The sequence below is a fragment of the Amblyomma maculatum genome, chromosome 1 (assembly GCF_055883805.1).
Source record: "Amblyomma maculatum isolate TAMU_Amacu chromosome 1, ASM5588380v1, whole genome shotgun sequence".
Classification (NCBI taxonomy): domain Eukaryota; kingdom Metazoa; phylum Arthropoda; class Arachnida; order Ixodida; family Ixodidae; genus Amblyomma; species Amblyomma maculatum.
Window position 1 is genome coordinate 259,883,501 of NC_139344.1, and position 24,786 is coordinate 259,908,286.

A 24,786-nucleotide genomic window follows, 5' to 3' on the forward strand; every position below is an offset into this window, starting at 1 on the left:
AGGACGCTAGACTGCTGCGCCCAAGGATGCAGAATCAAATCCTGGCCACGGCAGCCGCTTTTCGGTGGAGGTGAAAAGCAAGACGTCCTGCGCTGTGCGATGTCAGTGCACATTAAAAAACCCCGGTGGTCGAAATTTCCGGAGCCCTCCCCTGCAGCACCTTTCATAGCCCGAGTTATTAGGGACGTTACACCCTACATAACAAAGATAAACAGGAAATGCCAGAATAGTAGGGGTGGGCGAATATTCAAATATGTTTGTTATTTGATTCATACTAAAAAAACTGATATTTGAAATTTCCAAACATACTGAAAAATTTCGAGTTCACCAGTTTCACCCCACCGTGACTGCGCAGTTATCCTCAAAACGCGATGTTCTGTAAAGAGAAGAGGGCCTTTCCAACAGTGCGCGCAAGGCGAAACACAATGAAACCAGGAAAAACATCCTTCTCACTTTGGTTTAAAGGGGTCATGCAATGCCTAAAATGGGGTAAAGCAAATCGGTCGAGAGATAGGTACTCCCTCACAGGTCAATTCACCGCAAGAATTTTTTAGCTAGCTTCATTAGCACCAGAGATATCGGCGATTAAAAATGGCGTTCCTCCTCGCTCCCCTCAACTCAACACTTGGAGAAACCAGGAAAAAAAACGAAGAAAACAGCTCGGGAACTCCGCCCCGCTAGTCCCGCCCACGAAGCGTCATCAGGTGACGCTCGGTTCTCAGACTTCCGGTCGTCGCGCCTGTTTTCCCCGAGCGTCGCCCATGCATTCACGGTCTCTGCCTTTCCGTCCCGTCTGCGTTTGCATAGCTTTCAACCTTGTCTGCTGTCTTCCTCGGCCGCCGGTGTCTTCAGTTTCTTGACCTCTCGGAATTGTGTGAGACAGCAGCCCGAACGACTCGGGTAGTTCGCGTGCGCATACCTGCAGGTGGGAGTCCACACATACCGGCGGCCGCCGCGGAGGGAGCACTTTCCTTCATATCCCTGTCCCATTCAGCGCAAATTAGCGTGCACTCCTGCCGAGCACGGCTTTCTACAAGACCGCTCTCTTCTCTCGCGCTGCCTGGGTCAGTCTCTTTGGTACAGTCTCCTGCGGTTTGACCAACGGCGGCCGGTGACCCCTCGCGGAGTTGACGCGATAGCATCGACTCTGCATGAATGCTGGCAGACGATCGAGCATGCAAGTTGCCCGCGTGCAAACATAAGTAGTCGCTTTTAGTCCGGAGCTGCTTTCATTACGGTCGGCGAGAGGCATCTCTTGTGCATAACGAATGGAATGTATACGCGTACGTATCACCGACGAGAGCACGGACTGATGATCGCTACAGAGTTTGGACATCGGATGACAGGTGAGCACGAATTATTCGTCCGCGAATATAAAATTGAGATTAACAAAAAAGATAGTGTAGTGTTTTTTTTGTTTTTTTTTTTTACGTCCTTTCGTACATCGTTTAGGAAGTGCCAATGCGCAACGTGCACGCGTGTTTATCTCGTGTGTACGCATCGTCCGAGCCAGAATCGACGGCGCAAAACATCAGCAAAGCAGCTCAGCACATTCAGTTCGGCAGCGCAGGTTGTCACTGATTTTCGCGGCGACACGCAAGAATCACGCACATGAGCATGCGAGCGGCTACGCTAGAGACGCAGCGAAGCGGGTGATTCCAAAACGCCGTCCGCCATGGCTTCGACGCAAATAAGGCCTAGCGACGACCAGGGAGCAGCGCATGATCGGAGTGCCATCGGTTGCAGCCTCCGCTGACGGCATCTCTGCGGTAACCTGGCGACATCCGGTGCTGCACATAAGCGGTGCGAATTTGCGTACTTTCGCGCTGAAGCTGCGGACAGACCTTTTTTGACGCACGTTTCATTTACACGAAGGTTGTTGCTGCCTTTTTAATCGGTACGGTGTTGAATCGGACCTGCTCGTGCTCTTTTCGCACTGCTGCACCGACGCGCACTTTCAGTCGGACGCACTTCGTTTAGGAAGTGCCAATGCGTAACGTGCACGCGTGTTTTATCTCATATGTACGCATCGGCCGAGCCAGAAACAACGGCGCAAAACATGAGCAAAGCAGCTCGCCACATGCAGTTCGGCAGCGCAGGTTGTCACTGTTTTCCGAAGCTACACGCAAGAATCGTGCACAGGAGCACGCGAGCGACTACACTAGAGACGCAGCGAAGCGGACGATTCTAAAATGCCGTCCGCCGTAGCTGCAATGCAAAAGAAACAAGGCCTAGCGACGAGCAGGGAGCAGCGCATGACCGGAGTGCCGTCGGTCGCAGCGCCCGCGCCTGGCGGCATCGGGTGCTGCACTTAAGCGGTGCAAATTTGTGTACTTTCGCGATGAAGCTGAGGGTACACCTTTTTTTGAAGCATGTTCCATTTAATTATTAACACGTTGCACAAATGGTCGATGCGGCAAAGACGAGACGGGACTACAATATGCTGCTGCACCGTCGGTCGGTACATGAAGGTTGATGCTGCCTATTTAATCGGTACGGTGTTAAATCGGACCAGCTAGTGCTCTTTTCGCACTCCTGCACCGACGCGCACTTTCAGTCGGACGCCACCACCTTTTCAGTTAACATCGCGAACCGAAGCACCAAGCTCGGGTTCACGCATGCATTGCAGCACTCGAGCAGACGACTTTCGCAGCTAACGGAAGTGTGTCAGTGACGTAGAGGGCGTCGCGGCTGCAGCCAATGGCAGCCTGTCGTGGCCTGTCACTCTGTGACTTGTTACGTAAGTAATCACGGCAGAATAGTCCCAAATCTCGCCGCCACGCGGAAATGGAGCAGCCCGCGAATTTCAAAAAACGCTGTTTTAAAAAATTAATAAATCGCTGGATTTTTTCCGATGAGTTTTACTTTGAACGAATGCTCGGAAGCATTTATTCTACACATTGAAAACGTTTGTCAGTGACCTTTCTAGCTGTTTCATGCCCCCTTTAATCTCATGTGCATGCAACCACCATACAGGAGTTCATACTGTGAGGTACGAACTCCTGCACAAACTCCTAAATTACTGTGAGGTAAACAGTCTTCAGCAGTTTCACGCTAGTCGTTCCTGTACAAAAACCGGTATAGTACAGTCAACGACCGAATTTTCGGACATGCCGGATATTCCAGACGTCTTCGCGGCACCGCCACAAGCCCCATAGAATGAATGTGTAAGGGCATCTGAAATTTCGGACGCTCGAACCCCCTGCCATCCAATTTTTCGGACTTTTTGATGCGACGGAAGGTCTGAAACCAGAACTGCGTCATACAAAGCCGCCATTTTGGCTATCTCCCAGTCTGTGTACCATGTCACAGCTTTGAACAACTAGCTGTACCTAGCAGTCACACACAGATTTGGACTGGCCACGCTGGCTATGTTAACCAGCGCCTCTTCCGGAGTTTCCGAAAGCGCCATCGACGCCGCGACCGTTTCGCCTTTTCATTGCGCAGACTCATCGCAGACCACATGGTGTTTTTTCGCTACACTGGTGCATGGTTTTGCTACGTGCTACGTATTGTGTCAAGTGTGCTCTGCGACGCTAGGCCTAGGCACTTCGACACTTCCCAACAAGTAGATTTTGCTTGCCAGCGATGGCACCCACATCGTTCTTGTCGTCCTCGCCGATGGCATCGAAGTGTGGAAAACAGTACCGTCGGTTAATGATGGAGAAGAAAGCCGCCATTACAGACTTTTAGTATAGCATATGGACGCTTTCGTACGATAAACGCCAGCAAATTATAGGACGCTACTCCGTGTATTGCATCGGCGCTTTTAGTTGGCCGTACGAAAGTGCGAACAGCAAACTACGGTGGAGACATCTAGATTTAATATAAAAAAACACATTTACTCCCAAGCTAGATTTTAGCCAGTTTCTTTGCTGCGGCAGCTTCGTTGTACTCCCCAACATTGGTATTCCCATATTGAATACTTTTACCTTGTATTGCCGTCATGGTGAGTACCGGCCTTTCAGCCCCGTACTGCCAAGCATATTTTTTACGGATACACACGTATAAGCAGTCAAGCCAAGGTGGTCTGCTTCATGGCGTTGCCATGCCAACAGAGCAACGCTACTCGTTAGGATTAGGGACTGCGCTGCCACCTTTCAAAATAAAAAAACAAAGCAAATTATTCACTAACTATTTGAGCTGAATGCTACACGAGGCAAAGCGAAGACCCCGTGTGCCATTTATAGGCGGCAGCGCGCCCAAAAAAAGCGGTAACGAAGACAAATTCACTCTGAAGCGGGCGGCCTGGACCCCGCCATCTTGTCAACGCTGATCTCCCATCGTACGTGAGGGCTGGGCACGATAAACTCAAGTTTCTGCGTACGCTGGCCAATTGTTACGAAAGAGCTCGGTCTCTGGTTTCGTATAGCGCATGCGCAGTGCACGTCACAATATTTTTGCCGTGCGCTATTCCTCTGCGTGTGTCTGTGTACGCTATACTAGTCTCTATTATTAAACAAGTAATGAGTGGCCGATCGCAGGCTGACGTGGGTAAGGAGTTCAGCATTTCAAAGCAAACAGTCTCGGATTTTCTCAAGAACAAGGGCAAGATCCTGGAGGCAGCCGAAAAACCATCTGGTGCCAAAAAAAAAAGAATACAAGCCAAGGTGTTCACCCAAAGCTTGAGGAAGCCCTCATCGTGTGGCTTAATTCAATGACTGCAAAGCGGTTGCCGGTCTCTGGCGGCGTCTTGAAAGAAAAAGCGGAAACTCTCGCGCTTCAAATGGGCATTGACAATTTTAAGGGGAGATGCGCGTCGAAAAAGCGAGTTTTCCGAGTAATTTTTCAGTTTTGAGTTTTTGCCTGTAAAATTATCTTTGAAGATTTAGCTACAACTTTCTAAAAGATCAAGGCAAAATTCAATTGTGAAGTTAGTAAAAAGTCCATTTTATTCAACCACGGTGGCTCGAGAAAGTGCTATTTTCCGCGCAAATCGTCAATTTTCGTGCGCCTATACATCGAGAACGCCGCGTCGCCCGCCATTGCCGTTTGCTGCGAGAGGTTGAGTAAGCCTTTCTCTTGTAGATAGCATCTCTCGCAGTTTCGTATCTCGGCTGCAAATAATAAAAAAAAAAAAAACATTTTCCGCGCACGCTTCGAGCGTCTCTACTGGACCTTTTAAATCACGTGGTGCTCTAGAGAGGCCGCCATTGGCCTGGACTGATACGACGCTGTGGCGAAGCCTACCTCTTGCTTTCGTTTTGTGCAGCGTCTGGATCGCGCTACATCGTGCTCTGCTAGTTCTTTTTAGCGGCCTTTTAGCATTTGTTGAGTTCGCGATGAACGACACGCAGAAGCGCAACTTCCAAGCTCGAAAGTCTCGGTCGAAGAACCCGTACCGAGGACGCCGTCGCGAACCTCACCGGAAAACTGCAGCGGGAGACGCAAGCTAGTCCTAACCAGGCCAACGTGCACTCGGACGAGATCGATGCCGCGGTGAACTTTGTGAGCGCCTCGGAGGTGAAGATTGGACTCTTCAAGGAAGATAGGGCAGCATGCGGTCATCGATATTCTACGAGTGCTGGTAAGCGGTGCTGCTTGCCCTACGTGCCGCACCTGTACCCTTGCGGTACGCAAACCGGTGGAAAAGCGAAAGGGGCTTTCGGCTTTTTTTGAGCTGCACTGTGAAAGTAGTGAGTGCCCAGCATCAGTGCTTTCTGCTGTGCACACCTCGAGCCGTGTTGTGCCCGGTGGACTTGCAGATAGCGCCAGTGGAAATCGGGACTATCGGAGTGGAAGCTCTCACGACAGCTTCGCCGTCAACGTGAAGGTGGTGGTGGCTGCGCGCTATTGGCATCGGGCACGAACAGCTGTCGCGATTTTGTGCAATTTTTGACCTGCCGAACCCATTACACCACAAGAACTTTGCTGCGATCGGCAAGAAAGTTCATGGTGCGGCCATGAAAGCAGTGGCAAGAAGTTTCAAATGCTTTTGTTGTGTTTATGAAAAAATACAGATGTTTGAAACTTTCAAATGCAATTTTCTCCATTCGTAGTTTTCACCATTTTTTACGTTTTGTGCAACAAGTTTTGAGTACTTTCAGTAGTCAGATTTGGATGAAATTTTGCACACAGCCTCTTCAAAGTGTGTAGAATGTTATCTACCTGGTTATAAAAAATCTCTTCAACTTTTTTTGAAAAAAATTCAGAATGTTGACACATGGTGCCCAAAATATACACATTGGTGTTCCTGAATTTTTTTTACAATTATAGGATAAAATTAATAAATTTGAAGTAGCTTTCGACATACTATATTACCAAAGCAACAGAATGAGCTATTGCAAGCTGGTCTAAACATGCATTTAATTATCAAAAAAGTGTGCACAAAAGGCCCTATATTGTGCTTTTGCAGACACTTCTACACAAAAACTAATAAAGATATGTAGAAAGTAAAAACATATTTGGAATCAGCATTAAAAGCTCTATAAATGGCCAATGTTTCATAACCTTAGGTTCAATATTAAAGAAAAAGTGTTTCCGAGGAGCATCTCCCCTTAAGTTTAGTGATGGGTGGCTGAGAAACCTTAAACATCGGAATAACCTCAAGTTCCAGGTGAGCGGTGAGAGCGGCGCCGTCGGCAATAGTTATTGAGCAAGCAACCGCAACCGAAAACTGCAGTCTTTGTTGCAGCAGTTCTCAGCTGACAATGCTTTCAACTGCGACGAAACTGGTTTATTTTATAAGATGTTGCCGGAAAGAACGCTTGCTTTTGCTGGTGACCCATGCCACGGTGGCAAGCACCGTAAAGAGCGGCTGACCGTTCTCGTCGGCAGTAACATGTCTGGCAGCGAGAAGCTTCCCTTGCTTGTAATCGGGAAATCGAAGAATCCGTGGTGCTTTAAAGGCCCACTGTCCACCCTCCGGTCGAAAATATTTTCTTCCCCGGTGACTGTGAGACTTCGCCCCTAGAACGCAAGGCTGCAAACTGTTTTTGAAAAGAGTAACTAATAACGCAGTTACAGCCACCGCAATCACCCGATTCTATCATGCTTCTCTCCTTCCGTTCCCTCGCAAAGGTTTTTCATGCTCCTGCCCGAGGTCGTCTAGCCTCTATAAGACAGATTCCCCTTCCTCCTCCGCGTTTGGCAGGAGGTGGGGCGCGACACTCCGCGAGCGCGAAAAAAAAAAGAAAAAGGAACCGGGCGAGGGAGCGCGCGCCGCTAGATTCAGTCTGGCCGTGGCGAGAAAAAAGCTCACAGCGAGCGGTAGACACCCATCCTTCTCCCGTCAGTCAGCGAGACGGACCAATGGACGTCGTTCTCTGGAAGTACAGTAGACTCCCGTTAAGACGAACTCGCTTAAGATGAACCCTCGGTTAAGATGAACAGTGAAGGTCGTGGTTCCCCATACAGTCAATGCAAAAAAAAAATCCGCTTAGAACACTTTGAAATCGCTAATCGGTTAAGATGAATTTTCACGGCCGGCCGCACCCCACCCGCATAGCTTACTCGACCGTCCGAGCAGCGCTTCAGCGGAAAGAAAAAAAAAAAAAAAAAGCTTTTTAGTGCCACAACCATCCGTGCCGCCGACGCACGCAGACCCAAGCACGTCGGCGTCGGAAATGCAATTCTACGAAGGCGGAAGAGTGCCGCTGCTCGTCCTCTCCCACCGTTCCCCCGCTCACTCCTTTTGTCCCCGCAGTAGGAGTAGGTTCGAGTTTCGCATCGCGCCGGCTGTCTTGGTACGACCTCGGGCAAGGACGAAACAGAGCGCAGAGAGGTAGAGAGAGAGAGAGAGAAAAAAAAAAAAGAGCATGCGCGGCACAGCCAGCAAAACTAGCAAAATGCGGAAAAAAAAACGGTGAGAAGAAAAAGCAGCCAATGACGTTTCCCAATGGTGATCACGTGATAGTGTCGTCGTGCCAGTGCTACCGAGCTCCGCGCCTTTGCTCACCGCCAACGACGCCTACTACGCAGTGCACAGATCCATTGTTCGTGGCGGGTGTGCGCGTCGTGTCCCGCAATTTTCTACCAGGCTGTACGCTGTCACCTCGTGGTGTGCGCTGTTTGTTTTCGTGCGCGCCGTGTTCGCCGTGTTGCTACTATGGCTAGTCGACCAACAACTCGAAAAAAGCCGCTTGAGCTTCGTGACAAGGCCGAACTTTTGACCGAAGTTAGCGCCGGCCGGCTTTCAATGAAATAGCCCGCAAGTTCGGCATCGCGAAAAGTACCGTGAGCAGTATCGTGAAGGACGAAGTGCGGATTACCAGTGCTTTGGAAGATGAGTTTGCGCCGAAGCGGAAGAGGATGCGCACAGCTATGCACAAAGACCTTGAAGAAGTTCTGCTTACCTGGGTGAAGAGAGCGCGCAGTGCGAATTTGCCAGTGAATGGAGTGCTACTGAAAGCTAAGGCGGAAGAAATTGCCCTGCGACTGAATGTCGAGTTTGCGTGCAGCGATGGGTGGCTCGACCATTTTCGGAAAAGGCATGGACTGGCCGCCTTTCGTTGTGTTGTCGGCGAGGCCGCTGCAGTGGATGAAGCGGTCTGCAGCGATTGGAGGCAGAACAAGATGAATGAACTCGTGGATGAATATGACCCTAAAGACATATACAATGTGGACGAAACTGCGCTTTTCTACCAGCTACTCCCAAATAAAACGCTCGCATTTGCTGGTGATGACTGCGTGGCGGGCAAACGGAGCAAGCTTCGAGTAACGGTCCTCGTGGGCGCAAATATGACTGGGACTGACAAACTGAAGTTGCTGGTGATTGGCAAATCTAAAGCACCACGCTGCTTTAAAAACATAAAAACGCTGCTGGTCACGTACATGGCTAATTCAAAAGCGTGAATGACGCAGGCACTTTTCGAGCAGTGGCTTTAAGAGATGGATCGCCACTTCCAGAGACAGAAGAGAAAAGTTCTCGTTGTTGACAACTGTCCCGGACACGGCCACATCGCCAGACTTCATGCCATCCGACTGGAGTTTCTACCAGCGAATACAACGGCGAAGCTGCAGCCTATGGACCAGGGAGTAATAAGTAGCTTGAAGAGGCACTATCGTCGCTCTCTGCTGCAAAAGATGCTGATTTGCATGGAGAGCAGTAAGGAGTACACAGTTAACCTGTTAAGTGCTGTCCACTTACTGACGAGCGCCTGGGAGAAGGTTACTCAAGCCACTATTGCCAACGCCTTCCGCCATGCAGGATTTGTGGCGCTTAGCGATTGCTCAGTGCAGAATGACTGCGATACTATGAATGAGGACCACACTGCGAACTTAGAGGATAGAAGCATTGTTTCTGCGCTGAGCAGTAAGGGTGTGTTCATTGACATCAGTGCATATGTCAGCATTGACAAAAGTGTGGAAAAGTGTAGGGCTGACACACTGGACGCTCCGATTGAAGAAGTGCTTGACCTACCATCGGAAACTGCTGCTGAAGATGACAGCTTGGATGTTATGCCTGAATCTGCACTAGTTACTTGTGATGCAGCTGATGCCTGCCTAGACACTTTAGTGCAGTTTTTTGAACAGTGTGAGGGCACAGAAGGGTATCTTCAAAAGTTAAGCGAGATGTCTGCTTTTGTAGCAGGCCGTCGATTTTCACGACAGACACAAAAAAAAATAGCAGACTGGGTAACAGTCAACAATGCCTGATGCCTTACTACTGCAAAGTGTAGTAGACAATCATTAGTCCAATAAATGCTTGTATTGCAGTTTATTTTCCTGAAAGGCCATTTTATTCATTTGTTCTCATATACAGTAAAAGCTCGTTAATTCGACTCCCGTTATTTTGGAAAATCTGATAATTCGACCTTTGCGCCTGGTCCTCAGAATTATGTATAGAAGTCTATGGGACGAAACTCTCGTTAATTCGGACGGATTTGACCGCACAACGGATAATTCGGACAACTTCAGGCAGCTCCGCACAACGGATAATTCGGACAACTTCGGGCAGCTACCGAGGCTCGAAAACGAAAATAAGACGAACGCGGCGCAATAGCGATACCCAAAAGCAGCATCGCCATGGACACCAATTAATCAACTTGGCTCGACTTGTGGCTGGATGGGCGCTTTTTCTTGTTTTTTTCACGAGTCGACGTTACTGGCGGTGCCATTTTGCTGTTTTGCTGCTGTCGGTGCGCTACACTGTTGTACTGAAGACTGCTCGCTTTAGTGCGGCTCATTGCTTCTCTGTTGTGCGCTGGTATCACCGCACTCGCCCCCGATGGCAACACTGGCGAAACGGCCGAAGAGCTACGAGGCCAAGGACTTGGCTACCAAAGTGGAAACCAGGCTAACAAAAAGGCCTGGATGACATCGGAAATTTTTCGCGGCTGGATACAAAAGTTAGACCGACAGTTTTCCGCGAAGAACCGCAAGGTGTTAATTGTCCTTGACAACTGTAGTGCACATAACAGTGCCACCGGACTGAACAACATTGAAGTTGTTTTTCTGCCGCCCAACACTACATCGGCCCTCCAACCGATGGACCAAGGTAAAATTCAGTATGTGAAGGCTAAATACCGCAGGCGCGTGCTGGAACGCATGCTATTGTGCAATGAAGTCGGTAAGCAGTACGACGTGGATCTTCTGAGCGCGGTCAACATTCTTGCCTTGGAAGAAGTTTGGAAGAACACGCCTGCGCACGTCATCGCTAACTGTTTTTGACACAGTGGCTTCGTTTTGCCTGAGCCCTGCAATGACACAGTGGCAGAAGTGTCGCCAGAAGACAATGCAGATGACTGCCCGGATTTCGGAGGTGTGCTGCCGGATGCGGTGGCACTCGCCGATTACATCAGCATTGATGACGGCGTTGCTACAGCCGGCTCTCTAACTGAGGAAGAAATTGTCCGGGACGTACTGCACGGCGAAGATTCGGAGGAGGAAGAGGGGCTACGAGAGGAGCAGCCTCGGCCCCCTCACACTGTGAAGGGAGCAGCAGAGGCCCTCGTTGTGTTAATTTTGTTGGGGCACTGCAGATGGCATGCGCGCTGCTGAGCACCTGGAAGGACTGAGGAAAATAGTATCCGCGCGGGTTTCTGCGGGAAAGCAGACAAGCGTCCGTGATTACTTTAAGTAATAAAGGTATGTTGAGATAAAATCGTGCATGTTTTTTTTTTTTTTGTTCTCTCGATAATTCGGACATTCGGTTAATTCGGACATATCTTACGGTCCCTAGAAGTCCGAATAAACAAGCTTTTACTATACAAGGTATTTGGACACACTCTGCAAGCTCAAACATCATTTTTGGAAGCACTCCTGGTTAGACGAACTTCTGATAAGACGAACAATTTTCACGGTTCCTTGGAGTTCGTCTTAAAGGGAGTCTACTGTACGTCATTACTGTGGCTCGATGGGCCAACGCAGAAACGGGGAAGCTGGCTTCCCGAAGGAGAGCATGAGAGAGCTTTGATTTGCATTTCCGTTGTTTTGCGGTGCGCGTCACTGTAGCATTTTACAAAGACTATCTCCGGTACCTGATCGAAGCACTGGGCTCCTTTGCTTAAAAGGTCCTTCCCTGGACAGCGGCCCTTTAAAGGGCATCGCTGCCAGTGTTGTATGATGCCAACAAAAAGGCATGGGTCACTCAGCAGTTGTTTTGAACGGCTCTTTTTCATGCTTTGGTGTTTCGGAAGCCTAATACCTCGTCCTTTACTGTTTTGATCCCAGAAATATTCGTAAAATGGTACGTCTTTCATGCATTCGTTTTTTCGGACTGCCTGATTTTTCGGACGTTTTTGCGTTCTCTAGAGGGTCCAAAAAATCAGTCGTTAAATATGTTTGATATCTTTTGATTCTTCTTTTCTTTGTTATTGATAAAATATTCCATATTTGAAGATACCTTTTCTCATATTCAAATTCGCTTTGTATTTGAAAATTTCAATATTCACACCCCTCACAGAATAGAAATCCTAACCAGTGGGCTGCTTAACACTCTCAGTGCTGAGTATGCATACTGAGCAGACAAATTTGCATTCGCTGGAATGTGGCTGCTCCGGACACGGATCAAGTTTATCATTGTGCTATTAGCAATATAACACTAAAGCAGGCAGAGGAACTCACTTGTCATAGCTTCCCAGTACGCTGTAGCAGTATGACCGGTTCCCAAAGTAACTGGAAGACAAAATGCAATGAATTAAGACATGACATTGAGAGTTGCTTACGGAGAGAACTGAACCAAGTTGAGACGCTTTGAACAACTTGGCATGACCCTGCGTAGTGAAAATAATGAGTGAAAGCTCACATTGTAATAATCCAAATGGCAACTGCATCTGCATTGAATAGCAATTACGGCATATTCACTTCAGTGGTAGTTGTGCTTAGGATGCATGGACTCATGATGTCCATACTGCGAACATCTCGGCAGTGTCCTTCAATGCTTACTGGCAATGAAACTTCGCAATGGGAGAGCTTCATATACCACCCACAGCTGCCAGTTGCAGTGCGACTATTTGATTAAAGACAATCGACTGAGGAGCTGAGCGCTATCATGACCAAGAAGGAAGCTTTTCAGCGGTTAATTTGACAGCACTGAGGTAATTTAACCTCTGTGCATGTGACCATGTCGAGCATTTGTTACGTGTTAGTGTGCCGATTCAAACAGAGAGGTACGACTGAGAAGTCTCCCTTTGGTCCCCTACCCTAGTAAAATTGAGATGCCAAGAAAAATGAAACGGCTGGTTTCATCTCCACCTTGAAATATGAGTATGCGATTTTTCAGACCAAAATAGCAGAGGCTAGCCCCCTTCCATAACGAGACGAAAAGTTATGGAGAGTAAATCCATATAGGGATACGGTATAGTTCCTGGAAATTGTGACATGAAATCGAAAATTGCTTAAGCGGCAGGATGTGCATACAAATAGCGGGAAGCACCTGTGTGACCTGACATGCTGAGCAATGAAAATGGCCGGCAGCTGTAGTCCGAGTCATTTGAAGACAACAAATCGGGTCATTTTAATTATTGCAAACACTCTCTAAACATACTTCCGGATAATGTGATTTAATACCAAGCACTGGTCGAACTGCTGGAAGCGGATATAATTAAGAGGAAGCATCGATCACATATGGCGTCAACAAGTGTTTTCAAGACCCGTGTTCGCATCCATTAGTATTGTTGGTAAACTTTTAATTCAGTTATTATTGCACTTAGAATGTACCAGTAACAGAATTAGACTCCTTATGACCGGAGATGGCATTTTTCAAAGCACCGTCTGCTGCAACTTTGACGCGAGTCCCAACTCCAATGGTGCTCCTGCTTCACGGCATGAGACTTGAGCACCACAAGCTCCGACACTTTGGCCTGGCCCACGGAGTGGCATGTGAGGGTGTCCCCAGAGCACCCAACTTTTCGACGTCTGGTGTGAAGTGCTGTTTGGGACGTGGATGCACACACGTGCGTGTGCACCTGCAGATCAGCACACTTGCCATGAGCAGGGTGCTGCAATTATGCTGGTGGGCAGCACGTCAATGCAGGTATGCCCATGGTATGCCAATGCAGGTATGCCCATGCCCATGCCCATGGTATGGATACACCCTATTCACGCTTCCGGGTTACAGAGGAGCTCATGTGGTGGCATGTTTTATGTATTGTATCATGGACACATCAAACTATTCGGCAATGCCTTCAGTTTGATACATTCGGATTTGACTGTATTACACTGCAATGGCTCAGCTTGCATTTACGACAAGTAAACAGCAGTATCTGTTTGTACAGAGCTAGTAAACAAGAGTAACACTGAGGTGCAGTCATCGTCATCAGCACAGTTAAGAAAATTTTGCATGCAGATGGCAAATACCGAATGGTGTACTTTTACCTTAAAGCACTCTGCAAATTCACAAGATATCTATGAAATAAGCAGCACAAAAAAGCGGGCAGCACAGACTGTGAACCATGGGAGCCATAGCAGTTGAATAGTGTGGCCAAGTGAAAAACGGCGATGGCTATCGGTTGGTCTATACAGCAAGGCACTGTGCAACATATATACTCGATTGCACATTTCAAATTTTTGTGCAGGAACATATTTGCGTGCAATATTTTTAACATGCTGTGGTAGCAAGGCTATGCTGGCACCCTCAGTAACTGGAGAGTGCCAGCTGTAAGCTTGCTCGTCGTGTTTTGCTCCTCATTATTACTGATGTGTTGCTGCACTCTGAACGTTAGGAGCCCCAGTGAAATATAGTGTGAAAATTAAGGGGCACTTGGTGTCCCCTTAATTATGGATGACAAAGGCATGACAATGTATTATCCCGTAATTATGAAATGACAATGTATTAGTAGGTCTTTTCCTCGCTTTTAATTTGTTTGAAAAATTTTTTTGAGAGATTCTTGCTCCTTTTCATTTTGCCCAAGTTATTTGTAGCCCGGTATCTCTCTCCCATAAGTGGAGAGGAGGAGTTTCTTGCCTTCACCTACCAGGACTAGCGGGTGGCGAAGTGACACTACGCCAAACACCGTTCTCCTTCACGATGGGGCTTCTAATGCTAACATGTCAGTATGCATCGTAATTCCTAGCTCCTTTACAATAAAGTCCTTCAGCCTTATACACGGTAGCAGGTGCAGTAGTTCGAAAAAGTGGTAAACACGACACGCAGCTTGCATCTAAATGCCATCTAGCAACAGTTACCTAGGATTGAGGCAATCACGGCAGTGCCCCATTTTATTGACATGCATGAGTCGCTGTTGCTGTCCCTGTCATCGTCTCTAGATGGTGCTTCAGGGCAGTTTTCCCAAGCTCCGCCACCGTCCGCGTGTTGTACACCACTTTTGTTCACGACTATATATGCTAAGCGAGTCCTTCAATACTTCTGGTAAAAAACTTCCCCACGAGTTTTATATCGGTCAGTGTTGGCCACTACAGGTGCTGCTGTACACAAAAGTTTACTGCCACCATTATGCATTTGGGTAATAGTAGTTCAGTTCAGTCGTTCAGTCGTGTCCGACTCTTCGTGACCCTATGGACCATGTCATGCCAGTATTTGCATTTAAATGCTGGAAATTTTTGATTAATGTCTCGTTAGCTGGTTTTAGAATGCGCTCTAGCATTTAATTTCATAAAAAATTGCATATAGAATTTGTGGAGACGAAGACAATGCAAATGACGTACGAATGCCTCACCGGAGCAGGTGTTTAATGCGACACTAACTGCGCAGAATATTTATTATGCAAAAAAGTTGCTGTGAATAAAATTCTTAACGTGACGGAGCACACTCAACACACATTAGACGAGCCAAGATGCCATTCGTTTGTTTTCTGCCCACATTATTCTTTCCTTAAGCAAAACGTGACACTTGCAGTAGCACAGGACGTTCCACATCTACCACTGTGGAGAAGGGTGGCACTAGCAAACACTTTCAAGGACAGATTACACACAGCACAAGCACCTAAGAAAGTGGAAAATCAAAAAGCCGTCACAGTAGCTCAGTCGTAGACTACCAGATGTAAAGTTCGGCGGTCGTGAGTTTGGACCCCACCAGCAGCATGCAGTTGTTTTTTTCTTCTACCTTATAGTAAATTATCTCTACGTTTAATTAACACTTCACATTAATACTAATAAAAAAATCCTTTACGGCTCCCTTTGTGTTAGTGGCTGTTGGTTTATTTCCTACGTATGTCATAACAAAGCCCTCGTTTTCCCTACATTTGTTTGCTGACTGCCACAGCTGTTATTACCACAAGGAAGGGCCAAGGATAACTAAGCAATGCACTAACCTGTGGTCAAATGGGTACACCCTAATGGCCTGAGTGAATAGTTCAACAGCCTCCGTATAAAGGCCTGTGGTGCACAGCTCGCAACCTTCACCTGGTACAAAAGGGCGAAAAGAACAAAAAAGGACATGTAGTATCCCCATGAGATGGCCTCATGTTCACACAAACACACACACACACACACACACACACACACACACACACACACACACACACACACACACACACACACACACACACACACACACACACACACACACACACACACACACACACACACATATTGATAAAGCCTTAAATATGCAACCCTACAAATAACAAATGAAAATGTGCTGAAGAACTATCCGCATTCCTCACAGGGTCTCAAACACCAGCAGTCTCAATGGCCTCATTTCTGTCTGAGATGCGGTCAGGGTAGTGTATTAAGGCAAAACATCAATCGCCATTGATATTATATTCCCATATCAAAATACGTTCTCATACAAGTCTTATTTGACTATACACGCACAAACAAGCGTATGTAAAAATAGTTATGGGCTACACTAATAAGAAATAACACATAAGGGTGCATGGCAAGAGTGACAAGAAAACTTGCCAACTAGTTCTTCAAAAAACATTTATAAAACCCTTAAAAGCAATAAAATGAGCTCAATGAGGGATCAGCCTGTGCCATGAAGCAATTTTTGATGACTACTGATCTTGATAGACCCTAAATCAGAGACTGTTTGGAAATGACTGCTGCAATCTCAATGGCTAGTGAGAGCATCATTACACTTGCTACATGTGAAAAAGGAAAGAAGGGATACAAAAACTGGTAGACTGCACTGATGCATGAAAATTTTTACTCCATGTCAAAAGGGCAGGTCCGAAAATTGTAAAACGCAAGCAAATCGATGCCATTTCAGTTAGGCATCATGGCACAGCATTTCACCATCTTTCATGTTTCATTTCATTTCTAATACTGTCATCTCTAACTGGGGTTTTCACAGGGGTGGAAAAGAAAACAGTAAATGATTGTCCATAAGATGGAAATGCAAGACCAACACGAGTTGTTGGTCTTGAAAACAGTAAATGATTGTCCATAAGATTGGAAATGCAAGACCAACACGAGTTGTTGGTCTTGCATTTCCAATCTTATCGACAATCATTTACTGTTTTCTTTTCCACCCCTGTGAAAACCCCAGTTAGAGATGACAGTATTAGAAATGAAAGCAGCTAGTAGCCCATAGCCTCTAAACACGCACATGAACCAAACTAAATTCTCAGATCAAAAACCAAGACAACCGATACCGAAATCACAATGCTACAATAACCAAATGCAACATAAGAAACAAAGACAAAACTGTGAAATTCCCCTATCTCTCTAAGTGCCACAGATAATTCTATCCAAGTGCTCTAGGAAGTAAGTTAGTGATGCAGACGAAGCAGCAGTGTCTGGAAGAGATTTCCAATCTCCGCAGCTTCGCGGAAAAGTAACTAAATTTAAAACAACCATTTCGTATGGACAGTAATGCAATACTACTATGACGATGCCTTGATGTTTCATTGGTTTTGATTTCAAAGTATTCTACTAATTTGTTTATTTTGAGAGAATTGTCAATAATGAGGAAAAGGGTTTTCAACCTTTCATTCTTGGTTCTGGCTGCTAGTGTCACTAGTTGAGCTTGATTATTAGAGTTCTGTTGAGGGATGGATTAGAGTTCTGCTGAGGAATGGCTGTGGCCGTATTTATTATAGATAAACCTTACACCAAGTCACTGTATCCTATCAAGTTTGAGACAATTGGTTGCAATGTGAGGATCCCACACTATTTTTATTCAATTATACCGGTAAAAGACAGTGTGTCTGCCGTGCGCTGGAGCGTCTAGATGGAAGCCCATTTACTGAAATCAAGATTCTAGGTCACTGGCCGCGGTGATTGTTGGCGGTGAAGACCTCCCAGGCACTGCTCCGCTTCATGAAAACCACGGGCCTGATCAATAGACTAATTTTGCTGTGATACGCCGTGATACGACTGTGACGTGATGTGATGTGATATGGCTTTGATGTGACTATACCGACTTCACCCATACCTCTCTTGCCCACCAGTGCAAGGTAGCAAACCGGTTTCTTTTACCAGTTAACCTCTCTGCCTTTCCTCTGTATCATCTTCCTCCTCTTCCTCAATTACTTGTCTACTAACCAGTGTCTTGTATGCGAGGCACTATACACCTGGAGTTGAATTGTGCATGTGCGTCTCAAGTACCATAATGATTTAGAAGCTTTAGAGAAAACGTTTTCGATGTCAGTATTCCATCGCAAGTCTGACGTAAATGCTATGCTATACCAGCTAATTTGATAATTAAATTCAAGGAAGTTTTACTTTCTAGTTACAGACCTGTAGCCAAATTTTTAAAGTTTGACTCCATCTGCCAGTCGTCACGTTATCGTGCTTTGCAACGAGCGAGAAGTAAAAATGCCCTACCAATACTCAAATAGCAATAATAGCTGTGGACGGAATAGACATAATCAGAAAAATTGTGGCAGCTTTCCATACACACACACAAAAAAAAAAGAGACGAGAGAGAGAGAGAGAGAAACTTCTAAAACAAGGTGCCCACCATTGCAGTTTAAGAGAGAAAAGAGGAATTAGATGGGCAGTTTGGTACATGACAACAATTAAGAGCGCAACAAATGGGAGAAGGCACAGACATGGGCACTGACTATCCCTGCAAAAATGTTATTGCAGAAACTGCAGAATGTACCACAGGGCCATGCCCACAGCATATAAACGTTAAAACCAAACAGCAAGATTCTTTCAATTCTCAAGAAACGCAAGCTGATGCTTGTGTGTCTATCTCTGTCCCATTTGTTGCGCTGTAAACTTCGTTGTTGGTGAATTGAGCAAAAGTGTGAACCATTTGAAGAGCCGTTTCCAAACAACTGCTCGTTAAAAACAGCAATTCAACTAGTGGCTCAACTGCTGCTTTACTGTGAGTGTCCCTGCAGAAGTAAAGCAGCAAGTTGGGCTGGACAGTGATGATTAATGGCTGGAAAAATGTAATTGCAATGAAAACATGTACGCTATTCTTTTTCTTCATGTGTCTTCATTTCTTAGTGCAGGTGCATTCTTCCTGTCCTTGCTGAATACAACCTAGTTCAAAGTGCCTAGTGCCACATGTCTGATAACATGGCCCATTTCTCAATGACCACTTGATTTCCCTGTGTAGCAGCGGCACAAACGAATGCTCCTCGAAGAATTTTGTGGCCACCGACTCAAGGAGCCCCGAGACTGCTGGTGTGACAGAGATGTTACATGCACGTACCATCTCTGCCAGAACTAACGTGACCAGGCAAAATCTGCACTGGTGGTGGAGCAGAAATGCTGCGACCCCAGCTGTCATCGGCTGCACGGACATTGTGCAACATCAGCTTGCACCATCACTGCCGTCTGGAGATTATAAGCTGGCATTTTACTAACTGTATAGCCTAGTCACAGAATCAGATACAGCAAGGTGCACAAACAAAAGGCAAGCTATGAAAGAGCCCCCCAGACACATCACACACAGTTAGAAAGAACACTTTCCCTACTGGAAGAAATGCCCAGTAAAAACTGTGGACTCTGGCACAATTCCAGTAAAACAAACATACGTGCCAGCCTCCTACTCCGACTGATAGCTTCGCTCTCAGACCACTTGAAAACTTTAGGAATGACACCTCCAGAAGGAGTAGGCTTCGCTTTCCGACTTAGCGCTGTTGCCACAAAAGCACTATGTGGGTCCAGCTCCTGCAAACAATTTGAACAGTGCAATAAGCAACTTTTCAAGTGACATACCATCTATACAAGCATACGCAGCATACCTTTCTCCCAGATATTCAGCATTTTGCATTCTCCCTCTCCCCATTAGGTGTGCATGCACACAAACCCAAACAAAAAGTGTGTATACAAGTACCTACACACAACTTTACTCTTCAGAAACTATGCGCACAAAAATGTTGCCTCTTTAGAGAGCTAAGCCTACTGCCCATTTTGTTTCATATGGATCCAGTGTTATAATGGAGTGATTACACAACAATGTTCACCCAAGCGCAACCCTACAGCCACAAAGGAAAGCTATACAGCATCCACAGAAACTTCAAAACTGTAGAAAAATTCATCTTAGTTTGAGGTTCCAGCCCAGGACCACTGCCTGTCTAGGGTAGTCATCAATAACTTGAAGAGGTAATGGTGCTCGCATTATAACTTTAGACATGTTGCATGTTATGCAGTGAACAAAGTAAATCCTTATCAGCAGCCTAGCTATGCCCATAGCCCAGCCAAAGCCTCCAATCATCCCTGCCCTGTGTCATGCCATCACCTTCTCCATACAAACTTCCTAACCTCACCCACCATACTTTATACTGGCAGTTGCTATGGACTTTCGTTGAATTCATTCTATTACCCTTTTGCTATCTTGCCTTCACATTACATACCCTGCCCATTACTTTATTCCTGACCCTGTCAATTCTGCAGCATGTGCTTTCAAATAGCCATGTCGGCTGATTCATTTTATATAAGTTTTCCGGTGTAGGGGGGAGGGTCTTGGCAGAGTGTCAGAGGATTTGACAGTAGTGCTAGTGGTGGCTTGCTCTGCTGGTCCCATTGCTCAGTGCTTTCCCTGTATCACACAGCGATTGGGGTGGGCACTGTTGACACTGGCACAAAATTAATAGAATGTTTGTAGCAGCAAACGCCCTTTGAAGAGATGTTAAAAGCCCGCGTAATGATCGCGATTGATCGCATGCTTTCTTTGACTGAAGGGTGGAAGGCTGAAAAACTGTCATAAAAAAAAAGTATATTTTTTCTCGCCTACTCAACCCTCCCCTGAAACTTACGTTGATGTCGGGGAAATTCAAAATGTGAGGTGCCTCGGCTAAAGTTTTAGTTCTCATACCATTGTCAAGGTGGCTGCCGATACATGCATATGATGCGCGAGGATTTCGTTAAATTGGAAGTGCGGCATAAAGTTACTTCAATAAATAGCGAAAAAGCATACATGGTTTTAAATAGGGCAGAGACTGGGAAATTAAAAAAAAAGTGTGTTACATCACGAATTTCGTTACACTGATGTTCATTATATAAAGGTTCAACTGTATATCGAACTACAATTTTGCCAGTCATTCAATACATCAAACTGCACCCTGTGTTGTGTGTAGCTTTTCCTGATGACACACCATGGTAATTTTTCAAGCACAGAGATGGGTAGACACCTGCTATGAAACCACATGACAAAATCAATGGAAGGTCTGCTTGAGGGTAGCCTTCAAAATCTCACACTTATTTTCTACACTGTACCATGAGGTGAAGAGAATTTATCATATTTACTCAATTCCCAGCACCTCCTTTTTTTTTTCACGATCGCAATGACGAAAGTGAGGGAGGAGGGGGTGCTTAGATTTGAAAAACCTAATTTCGACAAGACAGGTGCAAGAAATAATTTATTTGGCAAACAAAGCTGGCAAAAATCTTCGGCAAAATATGATTACAGCTTGCTTAAAATTCAAGCTGCAGGCTCGTTCTGACTTCCCATACTGCTCTCTGACAACTGGCACCAAACCAAGCAATGCACGCGGAAGTGCAATGCCCATGAAACCTGCCAAGCGCCACTAATACAAGGCCCATATGACCACATACTAAAAGAGTTATCTGGTTTGCTTTTGGCTGGTGTTCTGGAACTATGGAACTATGTTAGAGGAACTATGCACGGCAGTTACTGCAGACTTGAGGATTCGACTACAAGTTCAAAGAACAGTGTGCCCCGTTTCAATGCGAAGCAGGTTAAGCCTACCAACACCTAGCAATCTGTGCACTGCCAGACCACCATCTCACTACAGGAAGGGCTCCGCTAGCCTGGGCGCAACGTATACTTGCTTCTAGGTAGCAGACAACTTATCAATTGCCATTTTTTATATACAGAATTATGGATGTACAAACTATTTTTCAATCCCATTTGAGCTCAATATATCCAGGTTTGATGCCACGAAAGGACAACATTGCACAATGAGAAGCCTAAACTAAAATAAGCTTTTTAGAAAGAGAAAGAAGAAAAAAAATACACCCCACCTAGGCGCCAATACAGGCTGTGACTACACAGGCTAGCCATAAAGTCGATGGTTTGATATGGTTTATGGGGTTTAACGTCCCAAACAGACTCAGGCTATGGGACGCCGTAGTGGAGGGCTCCGGAAATTTCGAACACCTGGAGTTCTTTAACGTGTACTGACATCACACAGCACATGGGCGCCTTGATTTTTTGCCTCCATCGAAAAGTGGCCACCGCGGCCAGGATCCAATCCTGCATCCTTGGGCACTGCAGGCAAGCACCCTAACCACTGCGGCAGGGCCCATAAACTTGAAATCAATCACAGCCAAAAAATGGCTTCTACAGTTCAGTGCTTCACACATGATTATCCTGTGTGACAAAAGCTAATTAACTAGTTCCTTCATTTGTTAGAAATATGTTACCCAATTCGGCAATGACCATGCAACTTTGGTACACCCGTAAGCGTGCAGGGATGGACAAAAGTTGCCAGGCTGCTCCCCTTGAGGCAAGAGCGCCTACTCACTGCAGCCCTCGACGGCGTGCCAGTGCTGGCTGTTAGGGTATCCAATGAGAGAGCACGTATCCCGCTCCCCGATAACAATGCAAGGAAAAAGCTAATGAAGCATGTGCCTGCATAGCTCACTTTTACAATTCCATTGCTGTGGAGAGCATGGTGTAGTAGATGGCAGCAGTTCCCTGTTAAGCAACGAAATATGCTGCCAGCCATATTTAGTTAGACTCTATGTGCTTCTCCGTATGTTCGAATGACCAAGGCTATTTTTTGGCACTTAGATGATTGCTCTGTGCTAAGGATACGAAGATAATTCATTGGCCATGATTTCAAAAAATAAGCGCTCAACAAATGCATGTACACGAGTTTCATGACATAGCCATGTGGCTAATTAGAGCGACTTTTCTCCTCTGTAACTATTTTTTGAATATAACTGATGGTCTTCAGGACATAATATTCTTGAAACTCTTTCTTCGATTTTAGCTTGTGCACATGTGTGACATGCACTCATATCTGTCATTGGGAGAACATAATTAGGCCATGTGTATCTCCGAGGGGAGTTCTGAATAGAGTGTGACATGCCTGAACACAGAGTTAAGCAGTGCAAACGCAATTTCAGCCGTAAGCACAGAAAAGAAGAGGCAAGTAGTCGCAGCTCACCAACTGGCTCCCTCCTCTACGGTGAAGTATTTACGTGCACATCACACACTACGAGGGAACCGTTGCAAAAACATCATGCATAACCTCAGCACTGGCCACGTAATGGTATACTGTGGAATTCATCTACACTGGGCGCTTATTTTGAGTTCTTCTGTCTTGTAAACATGGATGGACCAGTGTAAGAGTTAGAAACAGCTTCAATATATTGAACTTACTACATAGAACTGTTCGACAACAATAGCAAACGTTCTGTACTTTCATCCTGTTCGTAAGTAGCAAAAATTTCTGAAAATGAAGATGCAAGAATACAGCACATGACAAGTCATACAAGTGGCTGGGAGAGCCTGAATGGAGTTAAGGTGAAGGTAAATGCACAATACTGTATGCCAGGAAGCCAGAACATTAGAAGAAGCCCACAGCGCCTAACTAAATACGACCGGCAGCATGTCGCAGCACTTTTTAGGAAACAGCTGCTGTCCTGATAAGCCACGCACTCTATCACAGCAGAATTTTAAAAGGAAAAGGTACAAGCACGTGCTTTACTAACTTCTTCCCAGCATCGTTACCAGGAAGAGCTAGTAAGAAAGAGGGACGTGTGCTTTCTCACCGCTGAGGTGTGCAGACGTACACCATCAACGGCAGCCCAGCAACAGCATAGTGTAGCTGTTCCTGGCTTCGTTGGAGCTGTCTGAGAACTTCCGACCACCCCTGTACCTACAGAGAATGAACACTGTGCATTTATCATCAGGAAGCAAGTTAAACGGCTCTTTAAACCTTTTGTAGACTACTGAGGAGCAAAGTTGTTCAGTAGAAATGGTGACCAACATCTGAAAAGGTTAGCCAACTTAACAGTTACAATTAATTGTTTAAAGCAGTTTTAGACAATGAGGAGATTTGAAATCTTTGTTGGTAGGTTGTTGAGCAACACCACAAGACGGCGGCAACATTTAGCACAGACAACTGCATGGAACTATTTTTCCTGCAATTACAGCTGTAGTGTACAGAATCAAAAGTAAGAAGTCCTAAATCCTCTGCTCTTGATAGCTAAAAACAGCCTCGATTCTTTTTATTCCCTCTTCTTATAGCGCACCCTTTGATCCTTATTTCTCCTTCATGCTAAACCAACACCCCTGATGCCGTAGGACTAAGAAACCCACCTCGAACAATTAAAAGGTCGGAAGTGTTTTCAATATACTCACTCGACAGCAATTAACAGAAAAGTAAGAATGCCATTTCGAGGCCAACATTTCAACACACCCAGGCTAGGTGAGTGAATACAGATTTTCTCCACATGGACAACTATTACCAAAGAAATACTCATGTTCCTGCTGTCCAAAAATATAAAAATAAGTACCTCATCTGAATCTTCCTTCTCATCTTCTGAACTGCTGTCTTCCAAGCTGCTAGTCCTGTAGACAACAGCGGTTTGCACGTAATGTGTGGTTAGCATGGAGAAAAGGTGCAGTCACAAAGCAAGATCAGTAAACAGATAAAACAGTTGAGTTAAAAATCACAACATTATAGCAACTGACCGACAACAAATTTTAGTTCAGGTAAAAGCACTCACCTATCTTTAGCAGATGACTTCTGTGACCCCGCCCTCTCACGTTGCTGACGACGCTGGAAGACAACACAAGCACATTGCACCACGAAAATAAATCAAGTGCAGTTTCCCTTTATTTCACATTAATAAAGCCCATAATATTTTTGGGAAATGCAGTAATAACCTGCTGAATAGCATGCCATGTTTATATGGCTGAAGCCAGATGGCTAGACACAATGGCAACTAGAAACTTCTTAGATGAACAAGAAAAACGCTTTTAATTTATTTAGTGAATTTCCAGGACTCCAACGCAAACAAATTTTTTGCAGACTGGCCAAACAATTTCTTGAAAAAAAAATA

At 45.8% G+C, this 24,786-nt stretch overlaps 1 protein-coding gene across 1 annotated transcript in view; it reads right to left on the reverse strand.

Moving 5' to 3' along the window:
- The window catches only part of LOC146206352 (uncharacterized), an 85,176-nt gene that overhangs the window by 45,673 nt on the left and 14,717 nt on the right, over positions 1-24,786 (reverse strand). The window contains exons 6-10 of the mRNA XM_084591023.1: positions 24,451-24,503; positions 24,238-24,292; positions 19,281-19,416; positions 15,654-15,744; positions 12,007-12,057 (exon numbers count right to left, since the gene is read on the reverse strand). Coding sequence (XP_084447149.1) covers positions 12,007-12,057; positions 15,654-15,744; positions 19,281-19,416; positions 24,238-24,292; positions 24,451-24,503 — 386 coding nt within the window. The remainder of the gene's footprint in view (positions 1-12,006; positions 12,058-15,653; positions 15,745-19,280; positions 19,417-24,237; positions 24,293-24,450; positions 24,504-24,786) is intronic.